At 42.4% G+C, this 20,190-nt stretch overlaps 1 protein-coding gene across 2 annotated transcripts in view; it reads right to left on the reverse strand.

Annotated features, from left to right (window-relative positions):
* Positions 1 to 1,060: 1,060 nt before the first annotated feature.
* The window catches only part of SUDS3 (SDS3 homolog, SIN3A corepressor complex component), a 44,003-nt gene continuing 24,873 nt past the window's right edge, over positions 1,061 to 20,190 (reverse strand). The window contains exons 7-13 of one of the 2 annotated variants that reach the window (XM_058425234.1): positions 19,119 to 19,205; positions 18,028 to 18,098; positions 17,843 to 17,864; positions 16,329 to 16,434; positions 8,715 to 8,799; positions 5,056 to 5,191; positions 1,061 to 1,594 (exon numbers count right to left, since the gene is read on the reverse strand). In XM_058425234.1, coding sequence (XP_058281217.1) covers positions 5,093 to 5,191; positions 8,715 to 8,799; positions 16,329 to 16,434; positions 17,843 to 17,864; positions 18,028 to 18,098; positions 19,119 to 19,205 — 470 coding nt within the window. In that variant the 3' untranslated portion in view covers positions 1,061 to 1,594; positions 5,056 to 5,092. Of the gene's footprint in view, positions 1,595 to 2,070; positions 5,192 to 8,714; positions 8,800 to 16,328; positions 16,435 to 17,842; positions 17,865 to 18,027; positions 18,099 to 19,118; positions 19,206 to 20,190 lie in introns of those variants that run through there. The other variant, XM_058425233.1, reaches the window with a different exon arrangement.

Here is a 20,190-nt window from a genome sequence, read left to right on the forward strand (position 1 = left end):
AGGGGAAAGGGTCCTGGCAAATAATAGTGTTTGTACTTCTGGCATTTTGCTCTGGGAGCATGTGGGTATAGGAGGTGAAAGCAGCTTATATATTTAAAAAAAAAAAAAAAAAAAAAAAAAAAAACCTCCAGGGAAACCCTGAAGAAAGGCAGAAATGTTGAACGTAATTTTAACAGATTAAGATGGGGAACGACTGCAAAGTGTAGTGGTTAGGGGAAACCTGGCTTGGAAACTTTAAATCCAGACTGTTATGTACTGTGTGACCTTGGAGAATCACCTCCTCTAATTCAAGGAGTCCGCTTCCTTCTTTAAAAACTGGAAACATCATTCTCAGTAAACTATCGCAAGGACAAAAAACCAAACACTGCATGTTCTCACTCATAGGTGGGAATTGAACAATGAGAACTCATGGACACAGGAAGGGGAACATCACATTCCGGAATATAATGAAAAGGGTGCAGAATCAACATGGACATGGATACATATGTAACAAACTGAATATTTCTTAAATTAAATATAAAACTGGTGAGATGCTTGCTTCATGGGTGACCAAAATAATAAATACTGGTGAGAGCAACAGTGTACTCTCCTTAATTTATTATGAGGCTTAAATGAGGGAACACAAGGGAAGGGGCCAGCACCCAGAACATGCACTATTACTCACCAGTTTGCCTTGGCACATCATACCCTAATATCATTTGCTAACATTTACAGAGTATTTACGTACGAGGCACAGTGCTGAGCTCTGGGTTTCTAGAATTAAGTCAAGGCTTAGACTGAGCCAGCCTTAAATTTGGGAGTTAGTACTCTTTCACAGATTGTGAAGATTAGTGAGAAAGGGCCTCCCATGAGGGGTTTAGTACAGTGCCTGGCATATACAAAGTACTCAGGAAAAGGCAGACTATGACATCAAGGGCAAGCCCCACTTGCCTTGGGAACAATGGGGAGGGTGAGCAGGTTGACCTGAATCTGTTTTTCCCCTCCCCATTTAGTCATATCCTTTGTTGCCAGTTCTTTGCATTCCTGGTCAATCCCTAGCCTATACCAGGTACCTGTCTCTTCTAGAACAACCATGGAAGGAAGCAGCTCAAGAGCTTGAAGGTTAAGGTACTTAAAATAGAGAAAACTAGTCAGGAGGAGTAGCTGAAAGTCTAAGGGGCTTGTGGGGTCTGGGAATGTTATTTCTTGATCTGGATGCTATAATAGTTACATGGATGAATTCACTTTGAGAGATTTCAACAACTTCTATAATTAAAACGTGCACATTTCTGTCTGACTGTTATAATTCAAACATTTTAAAAACAGGAACCACCCCTCTCCATCATCTAAAGCATAAAGCAGTCTTTCCCAAAGGGGTGCCATAACTGGGTCACAGGTCGGTCACTGTGGCAGCACGCAGGCTTGTTGGCTGACCCCGGGCGCAGTACAAATACCATCACTGTTTGGTTGATTGGCAGGTACTATCTCAAAAGCCAGGAACAATATCCTCCTTAATCATGCACCAAATGAACAATATCCTCAATCACAAGTTTATTTCATGGTTGTTCTTCCACCCAAGATCCATTTTATTCACTTGATTTTTAATTACTTTTATCTGCAACAAGAAGAGAGTACACAAACATTTAAGGGTCAACACCCCTAGATCGCTCTTTACAAAACTGAGTACTAGCCTGACATCATTCTGTATCTTACTCTTCACTGAGAATTAAATGTCTAGAATATCCCTTCCTCTGCCCTAACTTCCTTTCCCCATAAGCAATGGATCAAAAACCTAAAATAAATTTCTATCACTTATCAAGTCAATGGATACAATACAGACTTCACGCTGGTTTTCTCTTTGAAAGTTTATTGTTTTCTTTAAAAAAAAAAAAACCCTATACCTTTTATATTTTACATTCACCTCGCAGAATATTTAATGGTACCCGTTAATGATGTTATAAAAAAGACCACCACCTGCTTGAAATGGCTGCAAATTTACCATGTTCTGGCATTAAAGTGATTTCAACTCTTTGGACAAACTGGTGTAACAGTAAGCACCGAGATTTCAAATTCCCAGATGAGAAAAAAAAATTTAATCAGGAGGAAATTTATTTAGTAAAAATTCAAGGCTAAAGAAATGTTAGAAGAAGCCAAACCCAAAAAACTGTAAAAAATACAATCTTCTCTCCAGAATTAGGTTAAAAAATACAGTCAACCCCATTCTAAACCCCTTATTTCTTAGAAAAGCCACCCAGTCCTGAACACAGGGTCTCATACACAAATACATGTAGCTTGATTTGCAGATCAGCCTCTGGGATCGATCTTACACTGGCCCCAATTAGAAGTTCAAAAACAAAAATTAAGTTAGGTAGTCAGACATCTATAAATACTAGTATCCACATGAATTAAAACACCCTGGCTTTGGTATGGCTACAGAAATCCATCTGGAAATTATTCAAGACGACATGGTTCAGGGAAAAGGGGGTAGGCAAGGCATGGGGGGAGGGGAACACACAAAACCCCCAGACAGAGGTAAAATGAATACTGGAACACACCCGCAGCAAACACTGTACACAGACTTGAGGCAGATGCCTCTAACACAACACATACACAGGTTCTTGATCAGAATGGTCTGGACCAACCTTTTTCAAAGTAATCACTTGCAGGAAAGAGTTTAAACTTGGAAATTCATCTGGTGCCCTGGGGTCTAGTGAGAGACAAAGACCTTTTGGAATAATGGCCACCCAGGCTAGAAGCTAGCCTCCTTCTCGTCTAGAAACCTCAAAGTCTGTCTTCCCCTTTAGTTAGGCTTCTGCCCACCACAGAAGTACCCCCATCTACTAACAGGAAGGCTGCTTCTGTTCCTGGTCACCACTGAGGCCTGTCAGAAGGCTTCAACTGCTGATTTTTCACCTCTGGGGTGACAAAAGAAAATATTAAGTCCTCTGGGATTAGAAATGTAATTTACTATGCTGATTCTCAAAATGGACTTCTCATCTGCCCCCATTTTCACTAGGCCCAATTAAGAGTTGTGAGGACGCCGAGAAGGCAGTGGAGTCGAGACTACGACTAAGGGTGCCCTCAATATCCTCAAAAGTCAGAGAGGAGAGAAGGCAAAAGTGCCCATACCCCCTGGTCTTCAAATAAATAGTTGCTTCACAAAAGCACAGAGGTCCCACCAGAGAAGGCCAGAAAAAGAGGCAACTTGTTGCTGCTTCAATGCGGAACCCCAGTGGTTATCAATACAATCCTCAACAATAAAAACAAACTTTGGTATACTGTTTAGGAGGACAAAAAACATTATCATTGGAAAAACTCCACCTTCAATGGAAAACTACATGAAATATATCTAATTTCCATCGCAGGGCACTACATGAAAACCAACAGCTGCACAATATGTGATGTGACACACACATTGTATGTGTAACAGTTCAAGCGAGGGAAGTCCTGCCTCACAGCCAAGGCTAACAAACAAGAACAGGTGAAGCCTGTGTTTACCATGGGCTGGGTTCACTGTAGTAAACATCATAGCAGTCGGGGGTCGGAGGGCAGAGAAGAAACACAGAACCCCAGGCAACTTTTGATAACAGCGTCATTTATCCTGTTTTCTAAATAAGACTCCAACACCAGAAAAAAAAAAAGAGGAAAAAACGGATTGTAAGTTAAAACAAAAATCTATCTGTATAAGTCTTTACTTGTACAAGTCAGTAAGGTTTGGTCTCTGTAGAGCCAGAACTTCAGAGAAGGTGACTTGTCATCAGAGCCCCCCAACTTGCTTGGGGGTATGTACATCAAGAGACAACATGAAGAGAATCACTTGAGACCAAAAGAATTACTTACAAAGAAAGATTTCCTAGAATGTGTAAGTTCTACTGATTGCTCATAGAGATGCTAACAGTTGCTCTAACCCCCAAATTTTTTAAACATCTCAAGATGGCAACATGAGTATAGAAAACCCCAACACTCATCACCCAATGAATCATTTCTCCAATCATGGGAGTGAGGGAAGGATACAGGAAAGGCTGTTTCATCAGGACTCATTAGGGACGGTGTCAGTCCAGAGGCAGCCACGGCAGAGCTTTCCTGGTCTTCAACCTGGGCCAAATGAAGCTGTGAGTGCTCAGGGCCTGACAACAAAGTTCTCCGCAGGTTTGGAATGGCCAGTGTGCAATAATGGCATCAGCCACAAGAGTGAAACTTGAATTGTGCATGAGGGTCTATAGATCACTGATTATTGCACTATCAATCTCACCTCCCACCCATAAGAGATTACCCAGATAATCAGGCTGTGGCACATACTTACTACTACCTACTTGGGAACAAGGGAGAGGAAGGAATTACAAATGAAAACTTCTGAAATGACCACTTCTTATTCCAGCTTAAGCTAGAACAAATGTTTGAATAAATCACCTGCATTAAATAACATTTAAAATATGGTACCTTCAGCACATTATAAATATGAAATGTCCCCTCCCCCAACCCCATTTACTTCAGTGCACAGAGTCTTCCAGGCAAGCTTTTCCATCGCTCAGCCAGTGGAATGGTGTGCGCCAGATGTTACACAAAGCATTTATTTCTCCGAGAAGGCCGAGAGCCACGAGAATTCATCTCCTTCTGCTAGGACCTCTGCCCCAAGCTTCTGGGGAAATAGTGAATTGGACTCAACAGGGAAAGTAGCTACGTGATCCACTAATCAGATTCAAAACATGAAAATGCACTGGAGAGGGTATCCCTTCCTGCTCTTCTCCATGGTACAGAGACTTAAAGATAATTAATAAAAATAGCTGTCCCTTCAAACTCAGAGGAGGTTTTCAAAAACAAGTATAAGCAAAAAATAAAGAAATAAAAGGAAAGTAAATCAAAACCCCCAATACGCTTGAAAGTAAAACAGTCTCATGGTGACTGATGTCTGGAAGAAGTTGAGGCAGAAAAGACTGACAAAGCTGGAAGTGTCCGGCCACAAAAGTGCCTTAAAGAATTCACGACAGTGCTCTCCATTTCCAAGGCTGAGTAGCTATTCCCAGTAAGTTAACATTTTTCTATTAAGGAGAAAACAAAAACAAAAATAAAACCCACTCCAGAAAAAGGGTCAAGAGAAGAGCACTGTAGAAAGTCAAGCAGCTGAGCGCCGGCGGATCACGAAGAGCCCGCGCTGAAGCTGGCCCAGGTATATCCTCATCTTGGTGCTGTCACTTGTCTTCCTCACCCAGATCTGCAGGGGAGAGGAAAGGGAACAAGATGAAAAGTTAAATACAGAAGCGCAAATCTGCCACACCATCAAAATATCTGCACGAGTGAGATGCAAGCAGAAAGCTGGTAGCCTCTTGCTGGAATAAACTGTCTCAACTTGTGAGGGCTTCATAAGCACCTCTGACCTCGGACCATCTAAAGGCATGCCACTGGGAACAGGCATCAGCCTTGAACTCATTTCTCAGCCATCTCTCTCACACCTGTGATTACGAAAATGGAAATCACAGCCATCTTGGGTTCCATTTCTGCCTTGATCTTAAAGATGCTTTTAAATTTGGTTTGATTACTGCATTATCAACACTTAAGAGACACCTATTCATAAACACAAACTTTCAAATTTGAAAGTATTTTCCTTGCCCCAAGGGACTTCCATATTATATAACCTTTCAATACTTTGGTTTCCTGGCAATGAAAGCTAATGGTTGTGTAGAAAAATGGGGAAAAAATATCAACAATAGAAAAATGCCCACTAATGAGCTAAGGCCCAATTAGGATCATGAGAAGGTTGAAGCACTTCCGAGAGTCCTTCCCTCCTCACCATATCCCTCTCCCACAGACAGTATCAGATTACACTGCATTTTACAGGGCAGATGCATTCTTCCATTGAATTGAGAATGAACTCTTGCAACAGGGGACTGCCAGGGCTGACAAGTGCACTCAATAAGGGGCATCCTAAAGCCATGGGTGAGAAGGGGAGCTGCTGCCAGTCACCTGACCCCCTGAGCCAGGGTTACTGAGCTCTGTGTGCCAGACACCATGCTGATCAGGCTGAGCTTTTTCACCCGCAAGACAACCCTATGAAATAACTACTATCATTGGCCCCATTTTAAAGAAGAGGAAACCAAAGCTCAGCAAGGCTGAGTCACTTATCACGATGTGAATTCTGGTGTCTGACATCAAAGCCCCCGGCTCTTCTCTACTAAAGCAGTCTCTGGCTTCTTCTTGCCTGTTTTTCTGCAACATGCAATTAAATGGAGCCAAAAGCACAGTTTTTTGAAAGGTCTGCATCTCACCCAAATATACAAGTTTACAGATTTATCTCCTCCTTCCTGAACTCAGTTTTCAGGTTTTAAAAAAGCTTATTCTCAGTTTCATCTCAATTTCTTTAATGTGATTATTCAGCAGTAGAGAGACCTTAAAGTCAAATACACTGGCTTAAAAATTTAAAAAGTTAAAGACCTCACATGAAGCTAAGCCTCCAAGGGACCTTGCAGAATCATTTTAAACGAAAAACTGATCCCAAGAAAAGCTAAGTCAGCGAGTCATCAACACACTCAGAGCTACCCAACAAACCTGCTTGGAGTCAAGCTATGCTAAAGCCAAGTAGCTCCAGTGTCACCTAGAATTTGATATGAAAAATGAGCTGGAACACTTCCAAGAAATGAGAAGTTTCCCCATTGCCAGAGTTGCATGTCTTCAGTGCACTGAAGCTTCTCCCCTCCCGGAGACATGTTTCAGCGTCACCATTTCTTTGTCAGATCTCACTGACACTCTATTATGTCAAGACGTGACAATATTTGGCAGAGAGAGATGAAAAACAATCTAACTTGCATTTATATTTTTCTGAAAAATCTTGAGGTATCATAGAGGAGAATAATGCACTGGTTCTAAAGTTAGGGTCAGGTACTAGAAGGCCACATGTGCTTGTGGAACAACCCAGACAGCCAGGTGCAAATGATTACCATGAAATCGTGACACCTCTTGGCTGAGGAACAGGTCTCTCTGTTAGCTTCCCTGTTCTGGTTCTGACTTGGCTTGAGGGGACTCACACAGATCCTCAGCCCAGAGAAGAATGGCATTCATTTATCTAGAAGGCTCTCCCTAACTTCTAAGTAAACAATCATTTTGCAAACTAGTCACATTTCAGGGCATTTTCAATTCAGGAAGCTGGAAAAATAGAAGAGGCTTAAGTTATTTCATAATCCAGTTTCATTAGATTTACTGTGCAATGGCACGAATAAGTTACAGAGGGCAGACACATAGAAATCAATTTCTTTGCAGACATTTGTGGGCTGATAAAAGATCAAGCCAATCCAGCTATTAAAGTTTTTAACTTTAACTAACAATGTAAGTTACACATTGCTTACATACTCCTCATGAAGGGCCACTTGGATAACTCAGAGGCCAGTCATATCATCCTCAGGTGTAACCCTCTGAGCGGACTTTAAAACCAGACCCCATCCATCCTAGAGGAGTGTCTCAAGGAGACCAAAAACCAAGGGCATAAGCCTGGCAACTTGTTCTGAAGCACAGTAGGACATCTCAGCTAGGAAAGATGGCAGGCAAGTGGTGTGTGGGTCACTGCAGGCCAGCACTCACTTAGTGAGCACTTACTGGGTGCTAGACCCTGGGCCAGGTGCCTCATTCAATCCTCACAGCAAGAAACAAATCTACTGGTATGTGGGAAAGTTCTAGAGAAACAAAATCTACTGGTATGTGGGAAAGTTCTAGAGAAACAAAACCAAGATGGAGTATGCTCCACAGGCAAGCTCCATTCTCAGTAAATGGTTACCTTAAAAAGAAGCAGGAGTTGGCCAGGTGTGGTGGCTCATGCCTGTAATCCCAGCACTTTGGGAGGCTGAGCTGGGTAGACCACAGGGTCAGGAGTTCAAGACCAGCCTGACCAACACGATGAAACCCCATCTCTACTTAAAAAAAAAAAATACAAAAATTAGCCAGGCGTGGTGGTGGGCGCCTGTAATCCCAGCTACTCAGGAGGCTGAGGCAGGAGAATCACTTGAACCTGGGAGGTAGAAATTGCAGTGAACCAAGATAGCGCCACTGTACTCCAGCCACGGCAATAGAGCGAGACTCTGTCTCAAAAAAAATAAAAATAAAAATAAAGAAGCAGGAGTTGAATGTACAGACACCACAAAGACTTGCTTTTTGTTCTTTCCTGGAATCTAGCTCCATGGTTCCCAAATCAGTGGCTGTACAGGGAGTTCACAAATACCCCATGGAACAGACAAATCTGCATATGTTGTAGTCATGCAAATGTAAGGGCTTTTCAAGGATGATTTTGACAATGTGCAATTTCTGCCTGACTTTAGAATCTAACCCACATAGAAGACATGACTCCTTGGCCGGGCGCGGTGGCTCACGCTTGTAATCCCAGCACTTTGGGAGGCCAAGGCGGGCGGATCACAAGGTCAGGAGATCGAGACCACGGTGAAACCCCGTCTCTACTAAAAATACAAAAATAAAATAGCCGGGCGTGGTGGCAGGCGCCTGTAGTCCCAGCTACTCGGAGAGGCTGAGGCAGGAGAATGGCGTGAACCCGGCAGGTGGAGCTTGCAGTGAGCCAAGATTGCGCCACTGCACTCCAGCCTGGGCGACAGAGCGAGACTCCGTCTCAAAAACAAAAACAAAAAAAAAGACATGACTCCACTGTACTTCCTTGGTAGCACTTTCATTTCAGGTTTGTCCTACCAACACTTTGCAGTACACACTTTGCTTTCCTAAAGGTGAGGGAGTGTGGTTCCCACCTCATTGGCTCCTACAGAACTGATCACGCAGCTCAGTTTCTGGTTGTCCTTTGACTCCAGATAGATGGCCTGGCTCTTGTGGTACCTGACAAAAACAAGGCACACATTTTAAAAAGGGAGGGACAGAGACAGGAAGTAAAAACCAAACAAAACGAAAACACCATCACAACAAAAATTATAATTAAAGAAGTCTTACTAATTTACATTTGAGGAACAGCCTGGATTTCCAATTTAGCTTAATTTAAAGGCTTCCATCCTGAGGCCAGGTGCGGTGGCTCAAGCCTGTAATCCCAGCACTTTGGGAGGCCGAGGAGGGCAGATCACAAGGTCAGGAGATCAAGACCATCCTGGCTAACATGGTAAAACCCCATCTCTACTAAAAATACAAAAAAAGTAGCCGGGCATGGTGGCGGGCGCCTATAGTCCCAGCTACTTGGGAGGCTGAGGCAGGAGAATGGCATGAACCCCGGAGGCAGAGCTTGCAGTGAGCCGAGACTGCACCACTGCACTCCAGCCTGGGCGACAGAGCAAGACTCCGTCTCAAAAAATAAATAAATAAATAAATAAATAAAGGCTTCCATCCTTAGATTAGAAGACCACCTAATCTTCTTTGGGATCTAAAGCTTATATTCCTTGGTCCCTCTACAGAGGGAAAAGAGAGGCTGAGGAAAGGGCTGGAAAACTATATATTTTTCCCTTTTTTTGGACTACATGACCCAGTTCAAAAAGTAAATTAAAAATTGTTAAATAAAAACTCTGTTCCCCCTTTCTGACCCTACTCCAGAACACTGAAGAAGATTGGATAGACAAAATAAATAGGCTTAAGCAACCGTTATTTATTTTCTATTTGTCCAAGTCAATCATCAACAAGAAGGAAGGCTGACTTTAACCCTTTAGTCAGTCATTCAAAAATACTCATTAAGCACTTACTGTGTACCACAGACTATGCTGGAGGTTGGGGACAGACAGTGAGAAAGGCCACAAGGTCTCCACTATCACAGAAATTCAAATACACTGGCGATAAAGAACATTAAATAACCACACCTGGTAAGAGCTAATCAGGCAAAGTTCCAAGTGTCGTGATGTATACCAAAGGGTATCTAATTTGGCCTGGACAGTTGGGAAAGCTACTCTGAATAGAGTAGACAAGACAGACACTCCCCTTTCAACTCCTGCATCTACTCTCAACCTGTAGTGTAGGGCCACTTCTTATTTCTACAAGTTCAGAGACAAGGCCAAGGATGAAAGTGAAGTTGCTGGAGGCCAAAGCCCAAATGGGACAACAGCAGCTGCCACAGGATGAAGGAGCCCCTGCTGGATTACAAGAGTTGGAAGTATCAGCAGAGCTGCAGCTAGCAACCCCAGCCTGGGCCAGCCCCAGGTCGGTTAATAACATAAACTTTGGTTCATTTTGGCTGCAAAGATCTGGCTAACCAGACCCATAAACTCATGTAAATTCAGCAAAATGCATCTCCCAGCAAAGCATGATGGCTTATTCTGTTTGCTGGTATAATGAAATAACCTACTGCCAAGACATCACAGTAAAGGATGCACTTCACTCCCATAATGAGCTTTTTCCAGTCTAGGGTCTCAATTCTCTTTAACCTGCTACTTATGAACTGAAAACTCAGGTTTCCAAGTCAATGTACTTTCTGAAAATACTGTTAAAAGAAACAGAATTTTAGGCTGAGCGCGGTGGCTCATGCCTGTAATCCCAGCACTTTGGGAGGCCGAGGTGGGCAGATCACAAGGTCAGGAGATCGAGACCAGCCTGGCCAACATGGTGAAACCCCCACCTCTACCTAAAACACAAAAATTAGCCGGGAGTGGTGGCAGGCGCCTGTAATCCCAGCCACACGGGAGGCTGAGGCAGGAGAATTGCTTGACCCCGGAGGCGGAGGTTGCAGTGAGCCGAGATCATGCCACTGCACTCCAGCCTGAGCAACAGAGTGAGACATCTTAAAAAACAAAACAAAAAAAAAAGAATTTTAAATTCAATTAGAACAGCAAGAACAGTTTAAATGCAAGTTTTAAAGTTGCTTTTGGCCCTATATTAGTTGGTAAACTGGCAAGGGACCTTCATTATGCTAAACATGTACTATCACAAGGGCCGAACAGTACAATGCATAAGAAAAGGCTAAGTTCATACTAACACTCTAACACTTCCCCTTGTTTCTCTCTCACATCTGAGCCGGCTCTATGTAAACAGTCATGTCTTGAGTAATGGTTAAAATAAAAATACAGAGGGAGAATACTCACAGTTGTTCTAAAGGGACTGTAAGTTATTAAAGAGATAAAGACACAAAACAAAATGCAACTACCCTCAAGTCATTCTGATACAACTTTCTAAACACTTTAATAAAGAAAGGTCACGGATGTGGTGTAGAATATTATGAGTGTGGAAACATGCTCCATATACTGCTAAGTAAAAAAACAAAAACAAAAACAAAACTATGTCCACTATGTTCCTATGTTTATGATAAAACATACATACACATGTTACAGCTGGGTGCAGTGGCTCATGCCTGTAATCCCAGCACTTTGGGATGCTGAGGTGGGTGGATCACTTGAGGTCAGCAGCTCAAGACCAGCCTGACCAACATGGTGAAACCCCCATCTCTACTAAAATTACAAAAATTAGCCAGTATGGTGGTATGCACCTGTAATCCCAGGTACTCGGGAGGCTGAAGCACAAGAACTGCTTGAACCCAGGAGGCAGAGACTGCAGTGAGCTGAGATCATGCCACTACACTCCAGCCTGGCTGAAAGAACGAGACTGTCTCAAAAAAAAAAAAAAAAAAACACAAAAAACCTGGCCAGGTATAGTGGCTCATGCTTGTAATCCTAGCACTTTGGGAGGCCAAGGTGGGCGGATTGCCTGAGCTCAGGGGTTCAAGACCAAAAGGTGAAACCCCGTCTCTACTAAAATACAAAAAATTGGCCAGGCACAGTGGCTTACGCCTGTAATCCCAGCACTTTGGGAGGCCGAGGCGGGTATATTTGCGAGGTCAAGAGATAGAGGCCATCCTGGCGAACATGGTGAAACCCCATCTGTACTAAAAATACAAAAATTAGCTGGGCATGGTGGCGGGCGCCTGTAGTCCCAGCTACGTGGGAGGCTGAGGGAGAGAATAGCTTGAACCCGGGAGGCAGAGGTTGCAATGAACTGAGATGGCGCCACTGCACTCCAGCCTGGGCGACAGAGCGAGACTCTGTCTCAAAAAAATATAAATAAATAAATAAAATAAAATAAATTAGCCAGGCATATAGGCATGTGCCTGTAGTCCCAGCTACTCAGGAGGCTGAGGTAGGAGAATCGCTTGAACCCAGGAGGCGGAGTCTGCAGTGAGCCAAGATTGTGCCACTGCACTCCAGCCTAGGCAACAGAGCGAGACTCTCTCTCAAAAAAAAAAAAAAAAAAAAAACCCCAAAAACAACACATATACATGTTACATGTGTATCTGTGTATCATATCCTCACAAAGGTCTTTTAAAGAAAACAGCAGACTCTGGAAGGCTATTCCAACAATTCTCATGAGATGCACTGGATTTTCCTTCAGTTGTACTTAGAACCCAAACACAACACATTCAACTGACTTAAAAGTGAACACCCGGAGTAAACAATGCAAGCTGGTCTATTACCTCTGGGAAGTGGTCTGGAACTTGGGAATGTGGCCACCTCCCAGATCCGCCTCCTCTGGAATCACTGAATGGTGTGGCCTGAATATCCACCATTGGTCCCCATTTGCTCCGAAGTAGAGGTGGCCAACATGCTTCCCAAAGCAGACAACTTCCAAACCAACTGATCCCCAGGTCCCTCCTGAACCACAGTCTCTGCGAACTTCAAGGGAATCTCATGCACTACACGATGTCTTAGGGAACCATTATCCCTAGATATCAAACCTACTAAATTATTTGAATTCTCTGAAAAGATAAGTCTATTAAAGTGTTCAGGGCTCATAACTGTAATCCCAGCACTTTGGGAGGCTGAGGCAGGAGGATCACTTCAGCTCAGGAGTTTGAGGACAGCCTGGGCAACAAAGCAAGACCTCATCTCTACTAAAAATCAAAAAAATATTAGCCAGGCATGGTAATGGAGGACTGTAGTCCCAGCTACTCGGGAGGCCAAAGTGGGAAGATCGCTTGAGCCAGGGGGATCAAGGCTCCAGTGAGCTATGATCACACCACTGCACACCAGCCTGGGGGACAGTGAGACCCTGTCTCAAAAAAATAAAAAATAAAGTGTTCATATGGGGGGGGGTGGTTAAAGATGAAACCAAGAAGTATGTGACAACCTTAACATACAAATTTACTTTTTAACTTCTAAAGAAAAATCAAAGGGGGGGAAGAAATTTAAAAATATGTTTAGATATAAAATGTGCTATGAAGCAACATCAATAGGGTAGTAAACATGTGTATTATTTTTTTTGTTGGCCAATTAACCTGTTTTACAAGCTGCAACTCAGCTGCTGAAAAAAGATATTTAAATAGCCTCAAAGACTAAGCCCCAAATGTCAAACTGACTTTATTACTTTGTAACTAATGGAAATTCTGACCTGGGAATCTCTACAATTAAGTTCTTAAAGCTTTGAACCTCTACTATTAAACCCAACAAAACTAGAAATTACCACTACTGTGCTATTTTCGAAAAGCAATTTCTTAAGAAGGTGGACACAAAAGTGGGGCATGGAGGTAGGAAAATTAATTTAATTTTGTATCCTACTGAGAATCCTCGTATTAACACTTTATTTCCCCAATAAGTGAGTCCACGTTACAGTTACAGAACCTCAAGAAGTCCCAATGCTACTGGTAAATATTCACTGTTTTAAGTCTTTTGTGTCAAGTGAAGGCTGGAGGGGAAAATGCACTTGAGCAAGTGGGTGGCTTCGTTTCTGACTCACAGGCAGCCCCAGATTTAAAACCAGGAGAGAAAAACAGAAGTCCACCTGTACCATCAATTAGTTATTTTCAAATATCAGCTACTTTTTCACAGTATTTTTTTGAGATCATTAGTCCAAATCAAAATGCGAGGCAAATTTATATAGCATGATACAGAATGCCTTAAAAGCAGGATAAGACCAAGGCAAAGGGAAGATCTTTATATTTCAAAATGAAAGGGAGCTTGGCAAGTATTCACACCAAGATGCGATGCCTGAATCTCATTTGTTTTGCTGAAGTCATTTAAAACTCAGCAAGACATCTTCTGCCAAAAATACGGCTGCACCAAAATACTCCATACCCCCTGTGAAGAGCATAAAGCAATGTAGCTGACCTCTCAGCCACAGGCCACGTCTGCCAAAGAAAGAAAAACGAAACCTCCAAACTGATACAAAAGCCAAACATGAGCCTGGTGAGATGGGAGAGGCTGGCTCTGCACCAGTGAACACCTCAGCCAGTATTCCCAGGAACACTTTTCAATTGTCATTGGGGAAGAGGGAGACCCACCTTCAACAACTGCATTATGATCTCTGACTGCCAAGGCCAAAAATGAGAGGTATACAGAATAGAGAAAAAACAATATTCTCAAAGTATATTTAACAAGAGAATAAGCAATTTCAATTTCACTGAAAAAGTAAAATGCATCCAGTGACATTATTTTCTAATCTCTGCTGCTAATGTAAGAAAGATGGTGAAAATGCCTTCAAAATGCTTAGGAGTTCTAACAAATCAAACCTGATCATTTTGTTTACATTAGGAAACACCAGACATTGTGGATCTTTTCTTTAAAAAAACAAGAATTTTATTTTACTGCATTTTCACCCTCAAGACATGTCTCATAAAGTCTGAGGATTAAGCTTAGAAAGAGGAAGATTCAAAGCAACACAATTACAAAATGAACATCACTGGAAATATCACATGGCTTTAAGACTCATAGATCCGTAAAAATGTTAGTGATAAATCTCATCATTTTCAAAGATGGTTCTTATGTGTGGGCTTGATCTTTAAAGGTTATTTGGTTTTCATTATTAGAAACATTTTTCATCTCATTTTGCCCTTCTCAGTGTTAAGCTGTTAGAGCCTGCCACCTAGTGGCGATGTGTTCTGAGACATGATGTTAAGATATAACACAAAGGGACCTTTCAGAAGAATGCCAAAGAAAACCAACTCAAAGGGGAAGAAGTCATCAAGATCAGCCTTAGAGATAAAGCGAGCCTCCAGCGTCTACTGGGTAATTAACTCACTGCAACTTAATAGGTGGAAATCATCTACTTTGGGCGTGACTAGAACCCTAAGCATTTTTGACAAGTACAATATTATCAAGTAACCAACCTAACACAACGCTGGGTTTTTTTAAGAATTCAAAATAAATAATCATTACGCAATTTTGGAACTTTTGGTTAGATACTGAAACTCAAAGGGTCATTATATAGCTATTATAAATGATAATTACAGACACCTTACAGTAACCCAGAAAAACATTCTCAATATAACCAAACAGAAAAGCAAAGCAAAAGTATGTCCACTATGCCTTAAATGAATAGAGTATGCCTGCATATGGACAAAAAATAAAAAGAAATATATCAGAATGAAAAGACCTGAGAAATGATGGCAGTATCCATTTCACGCCTAGCAGAACGCGTAATACAGAAGAAATGTTTGTTGAATGAAAAAAAGTATGAGCTTTTAAGGTTCTTTCATACTGTTTTGCCACTACCTTTCCAATGAAAAATGCTAGGTGGTCTGAAGGTTTCAAAGAGTCTTCAATGTAAACTAGGAATGCAGCAGGACACAGTGGCTCACGCCTGTAATCCCAGCACTTTGGGAGGCCGAGGCAGTCAGATCATGTGAGGTCAGGAGTTCGAGACCAACCTGGCCAACATGGCGAAACCTCGTCTCTACTAAAAATACAAAAATTAGCTGGGAGTGGGGCGGGTGCCTGCAATCCCAGCTACTCGGGAGGCTGAGGCAGGAGAATCGCTTGAACCTGGAAGGCGGAGCTTGCAGTGAGCCAAGATCATGCCACTGCACTCCAGCCTGGTGACAGAGCAAGACTCCGTCTCAAAAAACAAAAAACAAACTAGGAATGTTTTAGGATACAGTTCCCCCAAGCAAGTGTCCTTGACCACTTTTGCAGCAGGATCATGTAAGAAAAAAGGGTATGTGGCATCAAAAAAACATCTAATAACATCTTAGAAATTCACAGTGTACATTAGCATATCACAGGACCCAAAGGGTACTACAAGGGAGAAACCCACTTATCTTAATTAACATGATCATCCCCCAAACTGATTTGACCACAAAATCCTTTAATCTGAAGAGCACCTATTAACTTTAGCACACAGGAGCAGAGTTAAGAGGGGTCAGAGGGGGACATACACCCCAGCCCGAATTGGCAGGGGCACCACACAAGATACCAGCCTGTAAATTCTACTACAGAGACAGCAGAACGGAGAAGGAAGGGGAGCAGAACATGGTTTTGGGAAACGCTGCTTTCAAAGATCTACCGAAGTATTGATTAAATGACTGCTAATACATTTTTAAATGGATTTCTACTTTTAGTACTATGTAAGTTTAGCAGCAGCCATGCTCTGAAATAACTACAATAGCCCCAGCCCTCTTTCCAAGTGGTTCGTATGAGACTCTTACAAGTAGTCCAGGTTTTCCCATAACATACCATCTTTTGTCATAGTACAGTTTGCCATCTTCTATCCGAGCTTCAAACCTCTGGGCTGGAGATTCCGCGGGTGTCGCAGGCAAGTGCTCAGGAGAGGATGGAGATGCTGGAGGAAACCAATACTTACGTGACTAAGAATGTAACAAACACATGCAAGTCTACCAGTTAACATGCTTTAATTGAAACACTATCAGAATGTGGTGATAATCACCATTGAGCCCTTACAGTGTAATGCATGGGATTTCAGCAAAATTCTTGTATATTCCATCTAAACTGGATCATCAAAGCAACCCTGGGAAGTAGGCAAGGCAGATTAGCCTCATCAAATGGAAGAGACACCTGAGTTTCAGGAAGATTAAGGTCAAATGTGAAAATACTTAAGGTCACTTAGAGTAGGACTAAAGCCCTGGTGATCAAAGGGCAAGTATTATGAAAATCTCTTAAAAATGCAATCGTTTTCGGCAGGGTGCGGTGGCGCACACCTGTAATTCCAGCATTTTGGGAGGCCGAGGCAGGTGGATCATGAGGTCAACAAATGAGACCATCCTGGCCAACATGGTGAAACCCCATCTCTAGTAAAAATACAAAAGTTAGCTGGGCATGGTGGCACACGCCTGTAGTCCTAGCTACTTGGGAGGCTGAGGCAGGAGAATCACTTGAACCTGGGAGTCGGAGGTTGCAGTGAGCCGAGTTCACGCCACTGCACTCCAGCCTGGCAACAGAGCGAGACTCCGTAATCCAAAAAAAAAAAAAAAAAAAAAAGGGAATCATTTCAAGAACTACTAAATTTACACTCACACAACTCCCTCACCCCCTCCCCATCATGCCTCAGAAGGTCAGGATGTCTCTGTGGACCGCAGTGGCCCCCAGGAAAATATTACCTAGAAAAAGAAGACTCTTGTTTTTCTTCCACAAGACTCAGTAATTAGAGGGATGTGTGAGTAATCACGGTGCTTTAAACAAAAAAAGATGTCACCAATTCAGAATTCTAGTTGGCAACTAGCACTGATGATCTCAAGTGCTGTTCTGGAAGGAACAACTATGAATACTAAGCTGGTTCGTCTCTTCTATGAACTGCGAGTCAGAGCAGCCTTCGAATGCCTTACCAGAGTCAGGCCATGAAAAGCCACTGGAGCAGAACTGCCTAGGACTTGGTTTTAGAAAGCCAGTAATACTTAAAAATCCTTCTGGTTTCATTTTCAAAAATGGATGTATACTTAAATCTTATGCCTGATGCCTACACAGAAGAAAATCAATCAATCAATCACATGTCTCTTTTATGATAAATCCTAAGAAAAAAATAAAAACAACAAAGCAGGGGTTATGGAAAAAAAAAAAAAGAAATCAGGGACGGGTGTAGTTAAGGTCCCCTTCAGTTTTCGTGATGACTACTCTTAGGCAAATGATGAACATTTCATTTTTGAAAATTGCAACAATTTCCTGACAGGTATTCACATGCTTTTCCAACAACATGATAAAAAGGTTGCACAAATGCCAGCACATCATGCACTCACCTGGTCTCTTGGGTGACTTAAGCTGTAGGAAGAACAACAACAAAAAATCTTAGAGAAAATAATTTCAGGTGCAACTTCAGGTGTCAAAGGTATCATAATGATTTAACAAGTAACATGTTAACAAAGGAAAGCAGAAAACCACGTAAGCCTGAGTTTTCAAATAAATCAAAAAAGTCAAACCGTACCTTATTTAATGTTCTCAGATCCTCCATGATCTGTTCATCTGTTAACAAATAGTTGAGCTGGGGTGTTGAGAGTTAAAGGACTGTATGTGAAAAGTACAGTTTCCAAGCAAAGAGTAATCAACAAAATGGTACCAGTATTTTAGAATTTACAAAGTGTGATTTTGTTAAATGATGTTTCTACAGTAACAGTTTGCTTCTTAGAAATTTATGATTCTCCTACTAAATGTCATGGTACTTCAATACATAAAAGAATTCACATCCCTCACTGCTAGGATGAGAAGGTGGAATGAGCTTCATTAGGCATCTATAATAACACAGCAAAGGAAACAGTAAGATAAGAATTTCATCATGAATGTATAAAGCGCTTTTGTTCCAAAGATCTAAAGACTTCCACACCCACCCACCCAAGGTAAGGCTAATCTTCCCTCAGCAACTTAACTCCTGTTGTGAAGGAGAAGCAACCTCAAGTTATGCCCTTTCCTGATGGCACACAAATGACTAAGCCATTTTGGGCAGACAGGTATTCACCATCTCCTCGAAAGGACCATCTCCTCGAAAGGAACAGAAACAATGCTTCTCCATCTTTCCTGTTTCCGTTACCATTTTTATGATTAAAGGGCTGCCTTATGTCTGACTGAAATCTCATTTGCTTTAATTTAAACAAGTTTGCAATCCACTATATTACGGACATAGATAACAGAGGTACATAAAGGTAGATATTACTGCCTTCATTTTACAGTTGGAAGGTGGAAAATTACAGGTGAAAAAATTAAGGCACATCAAGTTTTCAGATGCCCCTGAATCTTGACGTTAGCATTAAAACCAGGCTGAACTTTGCATGCAAAACACCTTTCCAAATCACGACTCTATACATCTCTCCCACCAAAAGCAGTAGCAAATGAGGACTCCCATGATAAAATGAGCAACCCCTAACCCATGGACAAACATTCAACACATGCTTTCCAGTTAAACATTACTATTTTCTGTAGGACGACGGCCATGTATACCCTAGCAAATAGATAAACATAGGATTCCACAGTCTTAAGAAAGAAAGGCAGTTAAGGCTTGATGTGAATGGATATCTGGAGCAGGTTTCCTCCTCTTGTCTGGGATGGGGACAGGATCATTTGGTCGCCTCCGCAACTTTCTGGTCATGATAGGTTTCACCTCCATAGAATCTGTGGCAAGAATGGAATGGGTAAATCTATCCAACTCCCACTTGAAGTAAGAATTTCTATAGTATAAGAATATCTGCCCCCCAGCCACCCAATCAGAACTGTTTTATTGGGGGTGTTTGTTCTACACATGGTCGTAGCCAGACACCCCATTAGATTTTAGAAGCGTTTATGCTTGTAAGATTCAGACCAGCTGCCCTAAGTGTGCACCCCTCTCAGAAATGCAGCCCTACCATCAAGCATTACAGCCACTGTGGGCATCTCTCCAGCACCCTCAAAACCTAGGGGATATTCCTCCTCTCCTTCAAATTAAGAAGCCCGGAGTCACAGGCTCTCGGGATAGGAAGGAACCTGAAGGTCATCTCAGCTGACTAATTTCTGCAGTTCCCACGGAGGGTGGGTGTGCCGAAGCCCACTGGTATGAAAGGCTCTTTTAGAGGCCACTGGCCTCAGTGCCAACATTTTTGTATGAAGTTTTCATTTACAGACTCGGACTTTTTTTCTTTATAACCTTTTGTAGCTACTTGACTATCAAGATGATACAATGAGGGCTCACAATAAAAGCCTCTTTCCCTTCTTCTTCACTCCTCTCTGTGGTCTCACACTGCTGCTGACTCCCCATGCCTTCAAATAGCCCCTCCCAAGCCGTGGTGCACAAGGAGGTGAACCTGCCTCCTCCGGGTCCTTTTTCGCTTGTCTGCTCCCTGAATACTGATGATCTTTGGGGTCCAGTCAGTTCCTTTCGTACTGTATCCCAACCAATCTGCAATCACCAATTCTAGCTCCACACATCCCTCTGAATGGCAATAGATACCTGACACCACACATTCTCCATGCCCCACAAAAACTCAGTTCTCCTCGTTTCCTCTCCCAAGGTTGCTTCTTTTCCTGTGTCTCAGGGGCATCCAATCTATCCCTCCTTCCATGCGAGAACAAATCTGTCATCTGTGACTTGTCTTCCTTCATCTAGGTATGAGGTTCACCAACT

This window comes from Hylobates moloch, unplaced genomic scaffold (assembly GCF_009828535.3).
Source record: "Hylobates moloch isolate HMO894 unplaced genomic scaffold, HMol_V3 SCAFFOLD_12, whole genome shotgun sequence".
NCBI classification, from domain to species: Eukaryota; Metazoa; Chordata; class Mammalia; order Primates; family Hylobatidae; genus Hylobates; species Hylobates moloch.